The sequence below is a fragment of the Prunus mume genome, linkage group LG4, assembly GCF_029339155.1.
Source record: "Prunus mume cultivar Tortuosa linkage group LG4, ASM2933915v1, whole genome shotgun sequence".
In the NCBI taxonomy this organism is placed as follows: domain Eukaryota; kingdom Viridiplantae; phylum Streptophyta; class Magnoliopsida; order Rosales; family Rosaceae; genus Prunus; species Prunus mume.
Window position 1 is genome coordinate 15,477,302 of NC_142701.1, and position 18,576 is coordinate 15,495,877.

General features: G+C 36.9%; 3 protein-coding genes, 1 long non-coding RNA gene and 3 other non-coding genes across 7 annotated transcripts; 4 read left to right on the forward strand and 3 right to left on the reverse strand.

Moving 5' to 3' along the window:
• Positions 1 to 896: 896 nt before the first annotated feature.
• LOC148917996 (small nucleolar RNA Z103) lies at positions 897 to 982 on the forward strand. The gene has a single exon (XR_016126548.1). It is a non-coding gene; the product is annotated as a small nucleolar RNA Z103 (small nucleolar RNA).
• Positions 983 to 1,134: 152 nt separating this feature from the next.
• Positions 1,135 to 1,236, forward strand: LOC148917997 (small nucleolar RNA Z103). The gene has a single exon (XR_016126546.1). It is a non-coding gene; the product is annotated as a small nucleolar RNA Z103 (small nucleolar RNA).
• A 209-nt stretch (positions 1,237 to 1,445) lies between these two features.
• Positions 1,446 to 1,548, forward strand: LOC148917998 (small nucleolar RNA Z103). The gene has a single exon (XR_016126547.1). It is a non-coding gene; the product is annotated as a small nucleolar RNA Z103 (small nucleolar RNA).
• A 1,979-nt stretch (positions 1,549 to 3,527) lies between these two features.
• On the reverse strand, positions 3,528 to 4,859 carry LOC103327361 (short-chain dehydrogenase reductase 3b-like). The gene is made up of 2 exons (XM_008229670.3): positions 4,719 to 4,859; positions 3,528 to 4,489 (listed from the first exon to the last, which is right to left on the reverse strand). The coding sequence occupies exons 1-2, from the start codon at positions 4,730 to 4,732 to the stop codon at positions 3,715 to 3,717; spliced, it is 789 nt and encodes a 262-aa protein (XP_008227892.2). The 5' UTR covers positions 4,733 to 4,859; the 3' UTR covers positions 3,528 to 3,714.
• SDG40 (SET domain group 40) lies at positions 4,457 to 10,967 on the reverse strand. The gene is made up of 8 exons (XM_008229671.3): positions 10,806 to 10,967; positions 10,563 to 10,719; positions 10,342 to 10,473; positions 10,102 to 10,242; positions 9,239 to 9,511; positions 6,850 to 7,428; positions 4,719 to 4,825; positions 4,457 to 4,489 (listed from the first exon to the last, which is right to left on the reverse strand). Exons 1-7 carry the CDS (start codon positions 10,937 to 10,939, stop codon positions 4,766 to 4,768), a joined length of 1,476 nt encoding a protein of 491 aa, XP_008227893.2. The 5' UTR covers positions 10,940 to 10,967; the 3' UTR covers positions 4,457 to 4,489; positions 4,719 to 4,765.
• Positions 10,968 to 12,796: 1,829 nt separating this feature from the next.
• LOC148917999 (uncharacterized) lies at positions 12,797 to 14,235 on the reverse strand. Its single transcript, XM_089050469.1, has 4 exons — positions 14,197 to 14,235; positions 13,686 to 13,937; positions 13,435 to 13,526; positions 12,797 to 12,821 (listed from the first exon to the last, which is right to left on the reverse strand). The coding sequence occupies exons 1-4, from the start codon at positions 14,233 to 14,235 to the stop codon at positions 12,797 to 12,799; spliced, it is 408 nt and encodes a 135-aa protein (XP_088906595.1).
• Positions 14,236 to 16,116: 1,881 nt separating this feature from the next.
• Positions 16,117 to 17,750, forward strand: LOC148918000 (uncharacterized). The gene is made up of 2 exons (XR_016126204.1): positions 16,117 to 16,486; positions 17,131 to 17,750. It is a non-coding gene; the product is annotated as an uncharacterized LOC148918000 (long non-coding RNA).
• Positions 17,751 to 18,576: the final 826 nt, after the last annotated feature.

Sequence of the window (18,576 nt, forward strand, 5' to 3'; positions counted from 1 at the left end):
TCAGCCACCACATCATGTGGTATAAAATTGTGGTATAAAAAATGTGGTAAGACTAGTATTATTCTTGAACTAATTTGCTACTTTCTTTCAATAGTCCTTTTGTTACAATGAAAAGATTGAACTCTTGACCTAGCCTAACACACACACACACATTTTCCCATCAAACCTCACCACTTGGCCTAATCCAATAACAACTTCAATTACCTAGCTTAATCCTAATTTTCTTAGGGCATGTTTCAAAGTGATTCTAGAATGGCCGGAATCACTAGTCGGAAGGAAACGTTTTTTCTATATAATCGCTTGTGATTTTAAGCGATTCTTGAGAGAAGCACCTCTAAAATCATTATCAAACGAGCCCTTATTCTCTTTGTGTTTTTTAATCACCTAGTTTAATTTTCGAATTTCCACCACAGAAATATATGTATATACTGTATGTCGGCCCGTGACCTATGGTCCAAAGGACGGAGGTCAGGACCCAATGCCATACAAAATTCTGGGCCTTATCTATGGGACATGGGCCACACACAAAAAAAAGGGTGGCGTGCGCGCGCGGGAACAAAAAGCCTACTGAAATTAGGGTTTCCAAGTGGAACATGAGAGCCTATAAATTCAATCGCCCCCTTCCAACACTCTTCACTTTGTGTTTTCGCATAGATAGTGTTAGCGGTTAGGGATTGGATTTCGGCGTCGATTAAACTGATTACCATCGCTCTCTGAAAAAGAGTGGGCGCTGCGTATGAGCCGACGCCAGAGCTATTCGGTTTCTGCGAATCATTGAGGGCCTTCTTATGATTGGTTCTCTCGCAGATTCGGACAAAATTTACGTCTTTATTTTTCGATTTTGTACTATTGCTTCGTTTTAAGTTTGTGTTTGTGTTGAATTTTAGGGATTTGGGATTGAAGTGATGCTACTTTCCCCATATGATCGAAGCTGATTCAAACTTGCGCTATTTTTAATTTCCAAGCCAGAACTCTGATCTTTCTCAAATCCCAACAACTCATTGTTCTTTATTCTTCATTTTGTTTCTTTGTCGTTCGAAATTTCATATCTTTTTTTAGTTTGCGTTTTCAAATTTCGTGTTTTTGTGTTGGAATGATTTTGAATTTTCTGGAAGAAAACCATATAAAGAAAAGATGGAAGTGATGATTATTTCCCCAAATGATCGAAGCTGAACAAACTGAGCGACTTATATCTCTGTATTAACAGAGACACCAAGCCAGGTGTTTCTGATCCATCTTCGTTCTTTATATCAGATCTCACTAACTTGCTCTTGAATTTTGAATTTTGTTGTTTACATATTGCTCCTTGAGAAGCACCGAAAACCACATTCTCTGTTCTTCCTTTTGTTTCTTTGTCTTCTGAAATTTCAAATCCTTTTTCAGTTTGGTTTTTCAAATTTGAGTCTTGGAATGTTTTTTGTTTTTGCAATTGGAAAAAACCATAGATGGAAGTGATGATTATTTCCCCAAATGATCGAAACTGAACAAACTGAGCGACTTATATCTCTGTATTACACAGAGACACCAAGCCAGGTGTTTCTGATCCATCTTTTAATGGCTTTCTATTTTTTCTCTTTTCTTGGTAAGTATTTTTCCTCTAAGTAGCTCGAGTCTGTATAGCATTAAATCTGATTTTAAACCTTCTGTTATGTTTGTATTTTGTAAACGTGACATTCTGATTATAGGAGCGATTCTTGTCATAAGGTCCGTTTTGATCATCATTGTTGTTTAGGGTTTAGGCGGCCTGGGTGGGTCGTGTCTTTTTATATTTTTCCCCGACCCTCACGCCCCTCTCTCTCTCTCTCTCTCTCTCTCACCACAGACCACCACCAGCAGTCCTCCACCCGCGACAGCAGTTCCAAGTGCTTTTGCTCGCGTAGGAGCTTTGAACAGAAAAAAATACAAAATACAAAAAAGAGCCCAAGTAAGGTACACAACGAAAAAAATGAAGTATAAATCTGTACCTATATTGAAAGAAAATCAAGAGTTAAATCTGAATGACCATTGAAAAAATGAACTACGAGGCTTGTGAGAAGTGACATTATCTTAGTGACGGAATCTGTCACGGAAGGACGATTTTGATACAATACAAAAAGTTTAAGGACGTTTGAATTAAAAATTTTAGTTAGTGGGCCAAAATGATAATTGAGCGATAGTTGGTCATTCTCATCATTTTACTGGGGGCAAGGCGCGACTGGGTGAATGAATGTACATGTAACACTTTCCATTTTGACAGTGATGTTTGAAAACTAAATCAAGTTTAATTCTTTTGTGCCCATCTTATCCCTTATCAAAAAATTTCTCGATTCATTTAATCCTATTATAACAGTATTAACACTGCAATGGTCTTGTAGCTCAAATGATTAACATCATTTAACATTCTACCCGGTGTGTAATTTAAAACTTGTGCTTGTGTATGCATTTTGTTGTCATGACTCATGACACTTAAATAGTAAATCAAATAAAGTTAGAAGAATGCCTAAGAAACTAACAAGGCCTAAGAAATAGCATAGAAACAGAGGGCATAACCATCGTTTGACAACAGCCAAAAAAGGCCCAAAGAGCCTAACCAGCCACCAAATAAAAAAAGTAGAACAAACCAAACCAAAGAGAAGAGGCAAGGACTAGGAGCCACACGAGACCCAAAGAAGAACCCCTCAGAGGGCCTAGAGTTGAGTTACTGCTCAGAGAGATTGGCAGAAATGGTACAGTTGCTGCTCAGAGAGCTAAATTTCTCTACTCTTCTTGCCTTTTGCATTGTAGTTTATAGTAGTAGTAGCTACATTTCCTTGGGACCACATGACATGAATGATGAATGATGAATGATGAAGCATTTGGTCAAAGTGACTCAGATAAGTGTTATATTTTGCTGTATTATGTTATGCATTGTATCATATGCCGCATCTAACTTGACCAGACTATACTTGTTTGTTGTGTCTCCTCTCTGGGTGTGTGGATGGATGGATGGATGCACAAGTTGTCAAGCGGCTCCATCTGTGCTGCTGCTCTGCGGTTTTGGCAAGGATCACATACTCAAAATGTAGTTTTCCCTAATTTTCTATTTCCCTTTTTGGGTGATGAATAAAGCAAACAGACACCTAATAATTGGTACATTACACAGCTGGTTCCAAACATCCCCTACTCTAAATGCTAAGGTTCGGGTTCTCCCTATACCATCTATATCCAAAATAACAGCCACATACGAATGGCTAGTTTCAGCACTAATTGCCCACATTAGCATCTATTGATACATTTAAAGTGCTAAATCTTGTGTAGTGTACAGAATAGATAGACCCCTCAAGTCAAATGGGGTTCATAAAATGATGTCCAAATAATTATAATGGTTTTTGTCAGAAATATACAATACAAACATCGGTTTTCAATTGTTCAATGTACCTTACTATAACTATAGCTTCATTTCTTTTCAACTGTACTGTTTTCACTTTCTTTAATTAATTAGAGAACTTAAGAGTGTATGAACAAGGGGGAGACAAAAGACATGATCGATGGATTTATGAAGTGGAAGCTACAAAAAAAAAAGATCACATTGCAGATTACAAGGAAAGTGCACATGGGAATTACTGCTAACAAAGTTTGACTTTAGAACAGAAAACTCTGTTTAATGTAGAAAAGAAGCGACAACAAAAAATAATAATCAAAATGCCAACCATACGTTAAATAAGTTTGCTCCTTGAGCGACAACAAACCACAATTCTAGTTGGCCGAATAAGTATGACCAACCACCGTGAAGCCTCCATCGACAACCAAGTTGTGTCCACTAACATAAGCAGATTCATCACCAGCAAGAAACAGAGCAGCCTCCGCCACATGCCTAGCCTTCAACACAATGCCCTTCAAGTTGGCTATGGCAGAGCAATTAGCCTCCACCTCACTTGGCTGCAAATTGGAAGCTTTGCATGAAAGAGGGGTTGCAACTCCAAATGGGGAAATGCTATTCACTCTGATCCCATAAGCCCCAAGCTCACTGCAAGCTCCTCTCACCAAACCCAACAGAGCATGTTTTGAAGTTGTGTAAGCATGTGGAGATATACCTCCAATAGAAGCTGCCACACTTGTTGTGCATATGATTGAACCATGTACCTTTCGAGCCACCATGGCACGTGCCGCGTGTTTGATTGTTGCAGCAACGCCGCGAACGTTCGTGGCCATGGTGTTGTCAAAGCCTTGAAAGTCAAGGTCTAATATGCCAGTCATTGGACCCAAGACACCTGCATTGCTGAACAAAATGTCTAGGCTGCCATATTTGTCCAACGTGTAGTTCACTGTTTTCTCAACTTGGTTTTCATCTCTTACATCACAGTGGCAATAGCTAACTCTTTCGGAGCCTATTGAGGCGACAACGTGAGGACCCAATTCATCTTGAATGTCAGCAGCAACAACAAAGGCTCCATTTTCTGCAAATAGTCTCACTGCCTCCTCACCAATCCCACCGGCTGCACCTGTGATAAGGACCACCTTGCCCTCCAACCTATAAAATCATAATTGTATATATTTGTTTATATTAAGAGCATGCATTTTGATTAAGGCATGGAATTTGAAGGTGTTTGTGATTGTGAGAGTGAAAAGGAATATGATGTCCAAAATCCAAGTTAACTGATCAAGCACTTGAAATGATGTTACAAGAAAATTAACATTGGAACTCAGCCGGAAGATCTAATAAGGTTGAGATACAAAAAGAAAGATTTTGAATTTCTTACCTTGGCTTAGACATTGGTGAGGTTTCTTTTCCTCTTTATGGGTCTGCTCAAACTTCCAAATAAGTCTCTTGGATCTGCTGTTTATAGTGCCCCATGGGTCTCATACACTATATATAATAAAAATATATTGATAGGCTGCAGAGCTCAAGGCATAGACATGTGGAAACACAATTATATTAGTGGGCACAAATAGGCGTAATAATATAATCTTCAACCCTCGCCAAACTAACGACTAATTGTTATAAATTCTTGAAAAACGTCGAGGCTGTTTTTCCCCTAGCCTTTCTTTGAGTGATTGGGTACCATCGCCTTTAGGCCTCATTTAGAAGGTTGGATTGAACACATGACTAGCATTTTCAACAAGATAGGGGAAAAAACTTGCTTGCAAGATAAGGGTATACAGTACAAGTTTCTCCCCAGGATAGGACACCATATACTACGGAAAGGCTATAATGAGGGCTTAAAGTGAGGAGGTTATTTGAGGAGGTCAAATCTCACCATCAACAAATGTAAAGAAATCATGGGACTTAAATATTTTAAATGTTTTGACGGTCGGATCGGTCTCCTCAAATAACCTCCTCACTTTAACTCCTCATTGTAGAAGCTCCCCCATATACTATATCGAATTGGACTATGAATACAAATAATCTGTCAGGACTTGCCAATTGTGTAAAAGTAACCTTCTAATACACAATACAGATTTTGACTCTCAAGAGTAATTGGAGCCTTCAAAGGTATTGCTGTGGAGATTCCTGAGACCAAATACATCGTTTGAATTGGTTTAATGACAATGAATATTTTATTTATCTTTATTGTCGTCATGAACTAATTTTTCTTACTAGGGCTACAATGTAGTCTAACCATGAATACTTAATTTTTATAGTTTATATTAATTTCTAGTTTCTATTCCATGTTGAGTATTTGTTATTGTTCTTAATGCTTTGAATATTTAATTGATTTGTTGATCCAGACAGAGACCGAGGGGAGATGTTTGGCAACTATCTTATAACAAATATCATGTTTTGAATGCGTGTCTCAGAGGGGCTAAAATGATTCATGCATTTTTCTTGTAGGTTTTCATGGAACTTAATGGGTTCTTGATTTTCTAAATTTTTGGTTGCTCGAGAGAGAATGGGTTGTTAATTGAGAACACTTTTTGTTGAGCTCGATTGAGGATATCGAATGAATTAAGGGAAACCAATTGTCAACATGAGTAGTAATTAGAGTTATAGAAACTGGGGTGGCCTATAATTTGGCCAACCACAAACTATGAGTAGTAATTAGAGATAGAAACTGGGGTAGCCTATAATTTAGCTATGAGTAGTAATTAGAGATAGAAACTGGGGTAGCCTATAATTTGGCCAACCCCAAGCTGTATGGCCAGGGAAATAGCCCACCCATTAGCACTCAAATTCGAGTCTCCCTCCCAATAAATTAAATTAATTTAGACTATTGCTTGTATAAAAATAGAATAAAATCTTTCATCTATCACAATAAAGTAGATGATCGATGAATCATGGATAGCCATCAAAATTTTAAAGAGAATCATGGACATACTCAATTTTAAAGAGAATCAGTCGATGCATAAACCATAAAAGTTGGCCAAACCGAAACAAAAATGGAACTGCCAACGCCCGTGGTTGCAGCGGGTTTCTCAAACTGTAATGCAAAATAATGCATACAGAAATGCATAAAATGTAGAGAGACACCTCCATGAAGTTTACAAGACGGAATCAATATAGGTTTTTCAAGAATAAAAGAAACCAAGAATCCAATGGTAGAAGAAGAGAGAGACAGGCAGACGAAGGTTGAGAAATTAATGCTCCACATCAAATTTGTAATCGAATACTCTCTTTTTTTTTTCTGTTCAAAATAATCGAATGCTCTCAAAACCAAGAATCGGATCAACTATGGGGTGACTTTGGACATTGATCAATCACTGCCTAAGTTTCTCTCTAACCTCTACCCCTTGACTCAATATATAGGAACAAACTAACACCCAAGATTATATCAATATCCCTCATGTCAATATCTTCTCCTAACCAGCCACATACAACAAAAATAACAATATAAAGAAAATGGACGTATTTCATTTCTGGGATGAGTTATTTTGATGAAATAGAGAACTTACTATTTCATCACAATAAGAAATGCAATCGACCAGGATTTTCTTATAACTAAGCCTCCACTGCACAGCTAATCTCCACCTCTCCTTTGACTCCATACTACTTCTTTCTCCCTTCTGCAGAACATTAGCTTTAAAAGCACAAATCTCATCTCTACAAGTGGATGACACATTGTTGAGCTCCAAAGGGGCATCAAGATTTTGGATTTTGTCAATTGCACTTAATAACAAGCTATCATCTTCAAAAGATGTTGGCAGATTCTTCAAAATGGTAGTGCACTTCTTTGAAATCCATCTCAAGATAAACATCTCATTTTGAATTGAGAGCTGGAGTCCTGAATAAACAAGGTGTCCAACAGACCTCCGCTGGTTCTGTGGGGTTGCCCATAAACGCAAAGTAGACAATAGCGCAAAAGATGGCTTCCCATTCTGATGGATGAATAATGACTCCTTTGGCCACGAACAGGACGAATATATTTCAGGTTCCAAGGGAATAAAAACTTTGTCATTTGGATTTTCATTTAAGAGAAAGCCATAGTGCTCAAGAAGCTCCAGATTTGTATAAGTTCCATAGCTTAAAAGGACCTGCAGGCAATAAAGTATCATTTAAATCCAAACCTCTCATCCCAATTTCAAAAATCCAACTCTAGACCTAAGATAACCCAGTGCAATCAAATGGCTACCTGTTGTCCTATATCAAGACAGTGGTAACAACTTTCAAGTGAACAGTTGATAACAATATATTGAAATTAGTAGTAAGATTATCAAACAGAACTGAAATGATACAACCTTAAACATTTTTACCTTTCTTAGAAAAGTGACATTTCATATTTGTTCCACCAGTGATAATCCATGGATTACATTTATACAGTACACCATGTTTCATATCGTGGGCAGAGTGCAATGCATCTCAGACTATGCACAGTGTTTCAGAAAGTGGTAACCATACATTGCATGTTTGAAATCTAATTTAGTTCTCGAAATCTAAACTAACTTTTCCTCACTTTTTGCAGAACAAAGAAATTTAAGATTTCAATGGACAAAGCAACACAGTAAGTGGCTGCTAACTGAAGCCATTTCGCAGTAGTTATGATAATACAATTAATTTCTTTATAAGCACTTTATGGTTTTTGTTTTTGCTAAATGCATAATCATATTATTCTCAACAAACTTCTGGCATTCTAATATTTAAAGCTCAGTTTCTCGAACTAAAAAGTTTCTGCACTCTGAAAGTATCATGGAATTATTCATGAACCTATGAGATTATGATGCATCAATCTTAGCCATTTACTTTCTAGTGATTGTGGAATCAAAACAGACCAGATATCTACGAAACCATAAGAGAATGAACCTTGCCCTACAGAGTCCATGTAATTCCTTACACGTTACATAAGAGAACTATAAGCTACTGCTAGCAACAGAGTGAACTGAGTGGCATTACATGATATCAGAAATACAGCTCAGATACATAGCTAATGCCGGAGAGCACTATTATCCCAAATTGTATCAGCCGAGATATTCTATAGCACCTGCAGCCAGACTACTACTGCAACATATGCTTGGAAATTCTTGAAAACTTTCTTCAAAATCAAAGCATCCACAACTGATTCTCTTTTCAACAACTTGCCAAAAGCACCATTACATCCTTCAAGCTTTTGAATTCTCTTCTTCTTTAAGTTTTCCTTTTCCCCCTTTTCTAACCACTTAACACTCCTTAAACTCTAATTCGTCCATCCACCCACATGTTAGACTACCTAAATCACAAATAACATAACTTGTTTCACATCACTATTTGTAGGGCCACTGGTAAAAACCAACTTTAGAATTTCCTTGGACTCTTTTTAGCCCCAAAATAAAGTCCCTTTTCTTACCCTTTGAGAATCTCAAAATCCTAAGCAACAGCAATAGCTTTGTTAGAAAAGGAACATCCTCTTCAGAAGCCAAAGACCAAACATGATGGCCTAACTCTGACAACATTGTGCTTTCTTACCCAAAGAGAAATTTTTATGTAATCAAGAGTCAGTTCATTGATGTCTTTTTCAAATTTCATTCAAGAATAAGTTAATTTTTAAAGATAGACTAAACACCTAATCTATGTTTTGGGGCACCTTGAAGAAACAAAGATGGATTAACCTAATAAATGGCCACAAAATATACACGTACTGTGAAACTATGTCAACCTTACATCCCATAACTAAAGGAAAATTTGCATATTGAAGGGCCAGAACGTAAGGGATGTAAATCACTTAACCATTCTAAGCTACTGGTGAATGTTAATAGAGATGTAAATCATTTCAGTGTAGTTACATGTCACCCATGAAAGTAGAAAAATGAACTTGGTAGAATGAGTACAATAAACTGTATCTTGAATAGGAGACAAAGAAGCCCATATTACCTGCTCTCCTTTTTTGTAACTTTTCTTAGCAAAGAAGCAATATGCATCAACATCCTTCTCAAACCCTCCATCAGTTAATCTTCGTGAATCAGAAACAAGCTGCTCCACATCTGCCATACCCGAAGTATCCTCATTCACTAAGTCATGCATTGTATGCTCCATACTTTCACAACGAGATGGCTCTTCTCCAGGTGCAGAATAATTGAATAAGTCTCCCACAGGACATAAGCACCCAGCTGCATCCCATGGTATATGCAATGTCCTTGAGGATATCTTTAAAGGAGATAAACAATTTAACGATTTGAAGCATTGGAATATTAATTAAAAAGAACAGCAGGTCCAATCCTTACTCCATAAAACAAGTAATAGAAGTGATCAACAATGTGGATTAAACAGTCAGAGAAATATAAGTGAAACTAATCAATCTGATGAATAATTTCTGGCTATCTTAACATTGAATATTGTAAATGCCATAAAAGATATACTTTTCCCTGATGTGGAACTGAGAGAGAATACAGAAGAGAAAACAAAAAAGAGGCAGAAGAAGAAAGTGAAGAAAGAACCAGAAAAAAAGAGAATAACTCTAAAACCCAAGTACAATTGCTCTTTGGTATACGGGCAATTCCAAAACTATGAGATACCTAAAACAGAAAATTACTGATATAACAGAATGGTTAAACCCAAAATTAGCTCCCAAAAATATTTAATTCAAATAATAAGTGAAAAAAACTTAAAAATTAAACCCTATTTAAACCCCACGCACAAATTTTCTTTTTGCATCCATCATCATCATGTCCATTTCAACTTCCAGGACCAAACCAACAAGCACGATAGTCCTCAAACCCGGGAAAAAGTATACTCACAGTTGCAGAAGCCCAAAGCCATGCTTTAAAGGTCAGAAGTTGAGGCTTGAGCTTAAGTTGTTTCATGAGCGCATTAGCTTCTTTCCACTCATATTCAGCCTTCAATGTGGCCTTCTCAGCAGCCCAGATAGCATCATCCACCTAGAAACCATATCAGATATTGCAAAAGCAAATTTTCAACACATATTCTAAATCCTGATCAAGAAAAAAAAAACTTAAGTGAGCAGAATGTAACTGAACTTGCAGAGCTTGCTTCTCAAATTCACCAAAAGTTGCTAAAATGTCATAACTGCGCGGTAAATTCATAAGGTAAGGGTGCCACCATGAAATCTTCCCTTTACCCATTTCATAGAGTAAACAAACAGCCAATATCTGCATAGCATGAAATGATAAAAGAATTTAATTTTATCAAAAACAAACAATTGGGTTATCAATACAGCAAAAGAACGAGTAAGGAAAACCTGGGTAGGGGACAGAGAGTGATGGGCATAATCATTGGCAGAAAGGGAGAGTTTTTCATCTTTCAATAACAGACTTTCCTTTGTCATCAAAACTGATTTTGGAACTTTGAGAAGTAACTCTCCTTCTCTAAGATCACGGGCAGCCCCCAAACCTCTCCTGCAGCATTTTAGTGAGTTGTGAGCAGAAGTTGCTTAATTTACAGAGAGCTTGCGATTGTGGATATTAATCTAGTAATTGCATACCCGCCAGCGCCAGGAAAGTAGGAGACGGCGAGAGAGTGACCCAAACACGAATCCCCGCAACAAGTTGAGTCTGATATTCCAATCTCTGCTGCCCATTTCAAAAGCCTTTCGAGGTCTCCTTGTCCTTGCTCCATCTCCCACCCTACCCCTTTTTTTCTCCCCTTTCAGACTTCTGTTACTTATTAATATTTGTCCAAAAAAATATTATAATAATAATAACATTTTCAAATTTTTTAGTTCTAGCTAGTTGTGTACACAGGCTTCGTAACTATTGCGTTTGTCTGTCTACTTCAATTTGTTTTATATTTATTTGCGTTTGTACTAGAGAAATATGTAAGTCCTTATTATACTTTAGGCACGGAAATGAACTCATGAGAGCATTTCCATCAGTTAGTCCTTTGCCATGGGAAGGTGAGCTCAAAGATTCTTATTTATGTGAATAGAATGCCTTTCTCAAAGAACGCAATGTTTCAAAGATTAGCCCATCACAAATACTATTCATTTTTTTTTTTTTCACAACTTTGTTTATTTAAACAATTAATTTGGATAATATTTTCGAATAAGATTTTTGGGTTCTTACGTGTCAATACTATTCATATCGGATAAGATTTTCGGTTTCAAATTTCAGATAAATTTCACAATTCAAATTTCAGATACATTTCAAAATTCAAATTCCAGATAAATTTCCAATTCCAAATTTCATTTGAATTTCAAATTTCAGATAAGATTTTCATCCTCTAAAATTGCGCCACGTGTCATCTCTATCTGTCTAAATTTTTCTATAAAACTAGAGGCTCAGCTCATACCTCTCACACCATATCTTCTCTACATATTCATTTCTCATATTTTAGATTTCATTTCTCAGATTTTAGATTTCATTCTCCATTCTCAATGTCAGACATGGAAGATGTTTTGGATAGGCAAGAGCGAGAAAAGCGAGCAAGAATGCGCAGAAGAGCTGCAAGCAAAAGGACGCAGAGAGAACTAGATGAGCAACTTGGTGTGGCCGTTGCTATGCTAGAGGAAGAAAACTAGAGCCGCCGTGGTTCAGGAGAAGGTCGGGCATCGAATGTGGAGACATAGACATTGTCTGGTAAGAATCTTCTGGAAGATTATTTTATTCCACACTCTCTGTACTCTGATGTTCATTTTCGAGCAAGATATAGAATGCAACCCCACTTGTTCAATAAAGTCATGCATGATATTTGCAATTACGATGACTACTTTGTTCAAAAGAAAAATTGTGCTGGAGATTTGGGGTTGCTTCCTGAGCAAAACTTCACAGCTGTGATACGAATGTTGGCGTATGGGTCATTTGCTGATCAGGTTGATAAGATTGCCCGAATGGGGAAGAGAGCTTGGTGCGATTTTGTGATGCAGTGGAAAATCAGTACACCATGGACTACTGCGCAGACCTACGCCGAGGACATGCAACGGCTTTACAAAAGCCGAGTCTCGTGGATTTCTGGAATGATTGGTAGCATTGATCGCATGCACCGCAATGGAAAAATTGTCCATCCGCTTGGCAAGGGATTATGGTAATCGGAAAGGGCGTAAAAGCATCATCCTCGGCGCTTGCTGGTTTTGATACGGGTTTGGCACGCCTTCTTTGGAGTTGCCGGCTCTCAAAATGATTTGAACGTCCTGGGTCAATCCCCGGTGTTCAATGATATTTTGAGAGGTGAATGCCCAAATATCACATATCAAGTCAATAATACCGTCTATCAAAATGGGTATTATTTAGCTGATGGTATCTACCCGAGATGGACAACATTTGTGAAATCAATTCCACATCCCCTATCCCAGAAGAAATTTTTTTTTGCTGCCTATCAAGAAGGGTACAAAAAAGATGTGGAGAGGTGCTTTGGTATCCTTCAAGCTCGGTGGGCTATTATTAGGGGCGCGGCGCGTCTATTTGACGAGGAGGTGCTCAGAAGTATAATGATGACTTGTATCATCCTCCACAACATGATTGTGGAAGATGAGTATGATTACGATGTTGAGGAAGTGTATGAACTAGATCCCATGAACACGACCTTAACACGAACTTATGAAAAACCTATGACGCCAAATGGAGAACCAATGCAGCATGATCCGTTGGTTAGAGACGGTACTCTCATGCATCGTATGATTGAGCGCTACACGGAGATGCAATCGTCGTATATTCATGAACACCGTCAAGTTGACTTGATGGAGCATTTGTGGGCGGTGAAAGGCAATGAAGGTCGATGAAGTCAAGTGAAGATGTTTTTGTAGTGCATTATGTTTATGTTGTATTTTTAGTTATGCTTTGTTTTTTTTTATGCTTTTGTTGTGGTTTGTTTATTTTTTATGCTTTGGTTGTGGTTTGCTTTTTATGTATGGAATGTTTTGAATAAAAAGGAATTTTGTTGAATATTTTCTTCATTCACTACAAGAAAATCAATACAACTCATAAAATAAAATACATGAATTACCACTAGTTTTTTATTTTTTTTTAAAAAATACAATGAAATGAAAGGCAAGCAAACTAACTTAATTGTTTTGATCATTTAACCAATCCGTGTTGCTCGGTCCATCGTCACGAAAAAGTCTTCGTCTCATAACATCCCTTTGTTCTAGCTTCCAATATTGTTTTGTTTCAGGGGACATATGGGTTGTATCCATGGCCATTGTTTCCCGATCCTTATTTTCAATCTTTTCTTGGCGTGTATACTCCCTTTCTTGGCGTGCATACTCCCTTTCTTGGCGTACATACTCCCTTTCTTTTGCATTTTCTACATCAATTGCCCTATCGTGCTCTTGTTGTTTCATGTCCATTTCAATTCTCATGGCTTGCATCTTTGAAAGTTCCTCCAAAAATTTAGATGATGACTTGGTAGAATTACTCCCTCTCTTCGCCTTCGCCTTCGCCGCCTTCCTCCCAATAGGTCTCGGCTTCTTTAAGATAAGTGAGTCTTGACTCATCGGGGAATCCATAAGTGAATCCGATGCCGGTGTCTTATGGAGTGGTGTCAAGTTCGAGACTACCGTCGGACCCGTTGGAATAATTTGGAATTTCTTACAATTCTTCACCACCTCCCAACAATGGGTATGGTTGAAACTTTTTTTTCCTTGCCCAGTAGCACCAAAAAACGTTTGTGCTTGTATAGTCTATTAAAAAAAATGAAAATGCAAGAAACTTTAAAAATTATTGGCAATGCAACAAGTATAAAAAACAAAAATCATGGAAATACAAGAAACTTTAACAATTTATTAGAAATGCAAAACAAAATTTAAATATTACAACAAACATTCATATTAATATTGGAAATACAAGAAATATTAACAAAATATATAAATTGCAAGAAATATTTAAATAAATTTTAATATGACATAGAAATTAATAAAACAAAAATTACAAATAATTTACCTCACTGGTAAGGTTTTCCCTGTTTCTATGGTTGTCCATCGCCTTTGCCAAGGCATCCCTCCATTTCGCCAACTCTTTGTTAAAAATTTTCCACCTACTAGATAGTGCCTGATCTGTACGGGTCGAACCAATTACCCTTTCACAAAAATCCTGATGAATTTTTTTCCACATATGACAGAATTTCATCTCATTGCCCGTTACGGGACAATGACTAATGTGGAGCCAAGAATCACACAAGCTAACATCTTCCATGACACTCCATGCCCCTCCGGTTTCACTAGAAGAACCCATAAATTTTTTTAGAAAAATTCAACTTCAAAGTGAAAAAAATATTGACTACAAAGTGAATAATGATAGAATGAGAAGAAAATGTATGAAGAGTTGGTGTTAAAAGTGAAGAGTATTTGTTGGTATTTATAGGGAAAAAAAAAACAGTATTTTTTGGGTATTTTTTCAAATTTTTTTCGATTTTTTTCTTTTTTTTTTGGGCAGAATTAACAATTGCCGTTGGATTGCTGGAAGAACTGAATCGGAGCGCCCAGAGCATCGCCACGTGGAAGAAAGCCGTTGGGTGCGAGTTTTGATTTTTTTCATTTTTTATTTGCAAAAAATGCCTGCCGTTGATTTGGAATAAAGTTGATCGGACGTGTGGGCGCCACGTGGAATAGACCAATGAGGGTCATTGTAGGGCGCGTCAAATTTTTTAAGGTTGGCGTGTGCATTGCACGCGCCAACGTTAAAAATTTTAAACAAAGCGTTGACGCCAACCCAAAACGAGTTTTGTAACTCTGGCCGACCTCCCAAGGGCTAGCCAGCAAATTTTTTTGTCTGGGGCCCACACCTTGCCCTGGCAGATTTGTGTTCTGGAAACACCATTTTCCCCAGCCCCTAGCGCTCCCCAAGGCCCCTTGCTGGAAGTGCTCTGATGGGCAATTCCCCACTCAATTCATAATTATTTTATTATTAGTCAGTTTTTTGGCTTAAGTGACGGATCCATGATTTTTACTCTAACATGTCAACATATAAAAGTTCTCAAATTCTTTTAAATGATACTTCTTTATAACGAATGCACCACAGATCAATGAAGCTACAATGAAGAGACTGATAGAATAATCTGTTCTTTGGATATGACAGTGTAGAGGCCTGACAAAAAACAGTTAGACAATATTAAAATCTTGGAAGCTAAGCTAACCAACAACAAATGTTGAGCTTTTCCTTCCCAAACTTTGGGAAAAAATTTCAGTGATTCATTACCCCAAATTCCGTATAAGTTATAACAGTGGAACTTTCTCGCTCTTTAGTAAATTTTCATGTTCATGTGCCGCTATGATGAAAAAATAATTATAACTCAGTCTCAAATTCAACGTCTCCTCTTTGGATTATTTCAACAAACAGTTGGCAAGCAACACCTACCAAGGGGTCAAAGATCGAAACTTACATGGAGGACTTCATATGGTCACAAGGTCAAGCCATTTCATTTTGTCCCTCTGTGTATCCGCCCTTGCTTGCTTGTTGTGCAAGTTTTTTTCTTCTTCTCTATTTTACTATATTAGAGTTTTTAATGCTAATAGTGCCATACTCATAATTAATATAATAGAAAATTAGTTAAATACTCGTTCCTAGACATAGTTCTATAAAGAAACCTTATACTATTCAATGTATATAAAAACCCAAATTACAGCTGTTACATTTTTTTAGTTTAATTAGTTAAATGAAATACCATTATTACCCTTTTAGTATTAAATTAGTTTATTTGAAAAATTCTAGTCTCTCTCTCTCGGCCCTCTCCCTCCGCAAAATCCAGGTCGGCCAGTTTTGATTGCGATCTTGGTGCTCTGGCCACGTCTAGATGCGTGACTGGTCGGAAAATGATTAGAGGAGGTCGGCGAACCACGCTTAAGCCCAGCCTCGGCGAGCCCAACCTCCCTTCGCCGTCGCGAGTTCCAGGAACCTTCGAGGGTTTCGAGTTTTCCGACACCTTTTTCGGCGCTTCTGGCGACCGTTATCGCCGATCCATATATGGATTTCGATCCTCTCCTCATGCTCTTGCTGATAGTATAGTTATTTAGGATCAATATTAGCTTTTAAGAGTCTGAAACCGCTGTCATTTCACTCCCTGCCTTGCATTTAGCTCTTTGGTTGCTGGACTATGAATTCTAAAATGGTGTGAGAGCTTGTTGAGCTGAAACAGTTGATTATTTGAGCTTTAGCTTCAATCAAAAGATACAGAGCAAAATGGCTATCGGTAGTTCGATCTCGAACCGAAATTTCGATTCTTTTATCAGCTCAGGTACTGTTGTGTTACTACCTTATCCTAATGTTTTTGTTCTTATTAGTTTTTGGTATTTTGATTTTGGTTACGTTTTGTGAATTGTAGCTTCTCAGTGGAATTAATGCATGCATGTTGTTTGAATTTTATAATTTTATTTTCGGATTTCCATTTTTGTGAGCTGAACAAATTTGTTTATTTGGTTGCATGTTGCTTCTCCTGCTTTGCATTATCATCTGGTTTTGCTGGTAAATTTTCGGTTGCAAATTGTTGATTTTGTTGCTGAATTTTTCCAGCAATGTAGTAATTTAAGCCAAGTCTACCTTTAATTCAACAATTCACCAATTCACCAATTAGTATGTATGTATAAATATATATACTGAGCAATTTTGGGTTGAGCGTGACCAAGTCTACTTTTAATCCATATATATTCATGTATGTATGAATACATTAACTGAACAATTTTGGGAATGCTTTTATCTCTCTGAGTTGATTAAGGACTTGCTTAATTTAGCCGAAGAAATTTAGACAATTTATATGTCGAATTGGAAATAGATGGAGGGATTGACAATTTGGAAATGCTGATCATTATAACTTATTATCTTCATTTTGATGCTTATGAGGCAATTCCCTTGTTACTATCTGTAACTCTTTGATATTGGCAGGGAAAGTATGTCAAACAAACCACACTGTTGTGATTCCCTTGTTACTATCTTCATGCATGGACTGCGAAAAGGTCGTTATGAATTTTCATCATGGTTAACTGTTTCACTTGCAATGTCACTAGCTTCAGGAGTTTCCTCAAGGAATTTGTTTTGGTACTCATGTTCTTTTGGACTCTCCTTGATGATGTCTTCTGACCCAATTTCAGGATATACTTTGAATATATCAAGATTTCCTACTTCCGACAAGTGTGTCTCATTTATTTATGTGATAAGTGGAGTGTCTGGTTTACCAGGGGCCTCATTTGCCTTCTTCCCTACTTCAAGTCCAGCTTTTTCTTCATGATCATCTGTTACAGATGTCTTTTGTAGCTTGTCCTCAACACACTCTTTAGCTTCCAAGGTTGCTTCATCATTCTTAATGTTAGGACCTGCAACTATTGTTGAGATGGAGTCATTCTGTATTTTTATCATTGTTGAGTATTGATTTTGAGTGGTATGAAGTTGTACACTTTTATCCCCTATTATGTAAATGAAATGATGTAGTTGTTAACTTCCAGTAAGTGGTATGAATAGTTGTTATACTGTTCATACCCTGCAATTGAGTTGATTTCTATAACATAGTATTAACAGTGTATTTTTATGACATAGTATTAACAGATTTCAGTAACAAAGCATGCTCTATATATAGTTGTGCACTTGAAGTTTATGATATGCATAATGTGATTTTTACTAGGAAGATAGTTCTATAACAGAGTATTAACAATGTACTTTTTTTTTCTTATAGAGATATTTCCTTTTGCCTTTGTGATTGTTTTTGGTGAAATTATGGACAATTGGAGGTGGTTTCTGTAAAGGATATCAGAAGTCTTGCTCGACTTTTTTGGATTTTTTTTGTTTTGAATTTTTTGTATGAAATGGTATTAACAATGTACTTCCAGCTTGCTGAGCTTATTTTGGTTTTTTTTTTTTGAGTTTTTTTTTTTTTTTTTTGGTGTTGGGCTTGTTTTAAGTTTATCAATGGAAGTCATATAATTTATAGGAACTTCAACTCTCATTTTTTATGTAGTAAATGGATTTTGGGTGTGTTTTTAAAATGCATTTCTTTATTAATAATTTCAACTCCTATTTTGGGTATATTAGTAAAGTTCCCTTAATATAATCTCTTGACTTATTTCCAAGGAAAATTCACTATTATACCCAATATAGGGGCCCAAATTATTCATTAACAAAAAAAAAAAAAAACATGAAATGAACTTTTGAAACATACTCAAAGCTTATTTACAACATAACAAAGAGGCTTCGAACTTCCTATAAATCTGTCATCGATTTCTTAAAACAAGCCCAACCCCAAGACCTCATAAATAAAAAACCCAAAACATTCAATATGGGGTTTTTAGGTTCAATGGTCCCTAAACTTTGACCCGATTGGTATTTTGATCCCTCAAT

What these genes read in the sequence shown, in the direction of transcription:
- SDG40 (XM_008229671.3), bottom strand. Translation starts at nt 10,939, where the DNA reads ATGGAGCAAGGACAAGGAGACCTCGAAAGGCTTTTGAAATGGGCAGCA. An exon ending in TTGAGAAGCAAGCTCTGCAA is followed by an intron (nt 10,243 to 10,341) that starts GTTCAGTTACAT and finishes TATGGTTTCTAG; the next exon opens with GTGGATGATGCTATCTGGGC. An exon ending in GGCTTTGGGCTTCTGCAACT is followed by an intron (nt 9,512 to 10,101) that starts GTGAGTATACTT and finishes TCTCCTTTAAAG; the next exon opens with ATATCCTCAAGGACATTGCA.
- LOC148917999 (XM_089050469.1), bottom strand. Translation starts at nt 14,235, where the DNA reads ATGGACAACCATAGAAACAGGGAAAACCTTACCAGTGAG. An exon ending in GGAAGGCGGCGAAGGCGAAG is followed by an intron (nt 13,527 to 13,685) that starts GCGAAGAGAGGG and finishes GTACGCCAAGAA; the next exon opens with AGGGAGTATGCACGCCAAGA. An exon ending in GCCATGGATACAACCCATAT is followed by an intron (nt 12,822 to 13,434) that starts GTCCCCTGAAAC and finishes CATGGGATCTAG; the next exon opens with TTCATACACTTCCTCAACAT.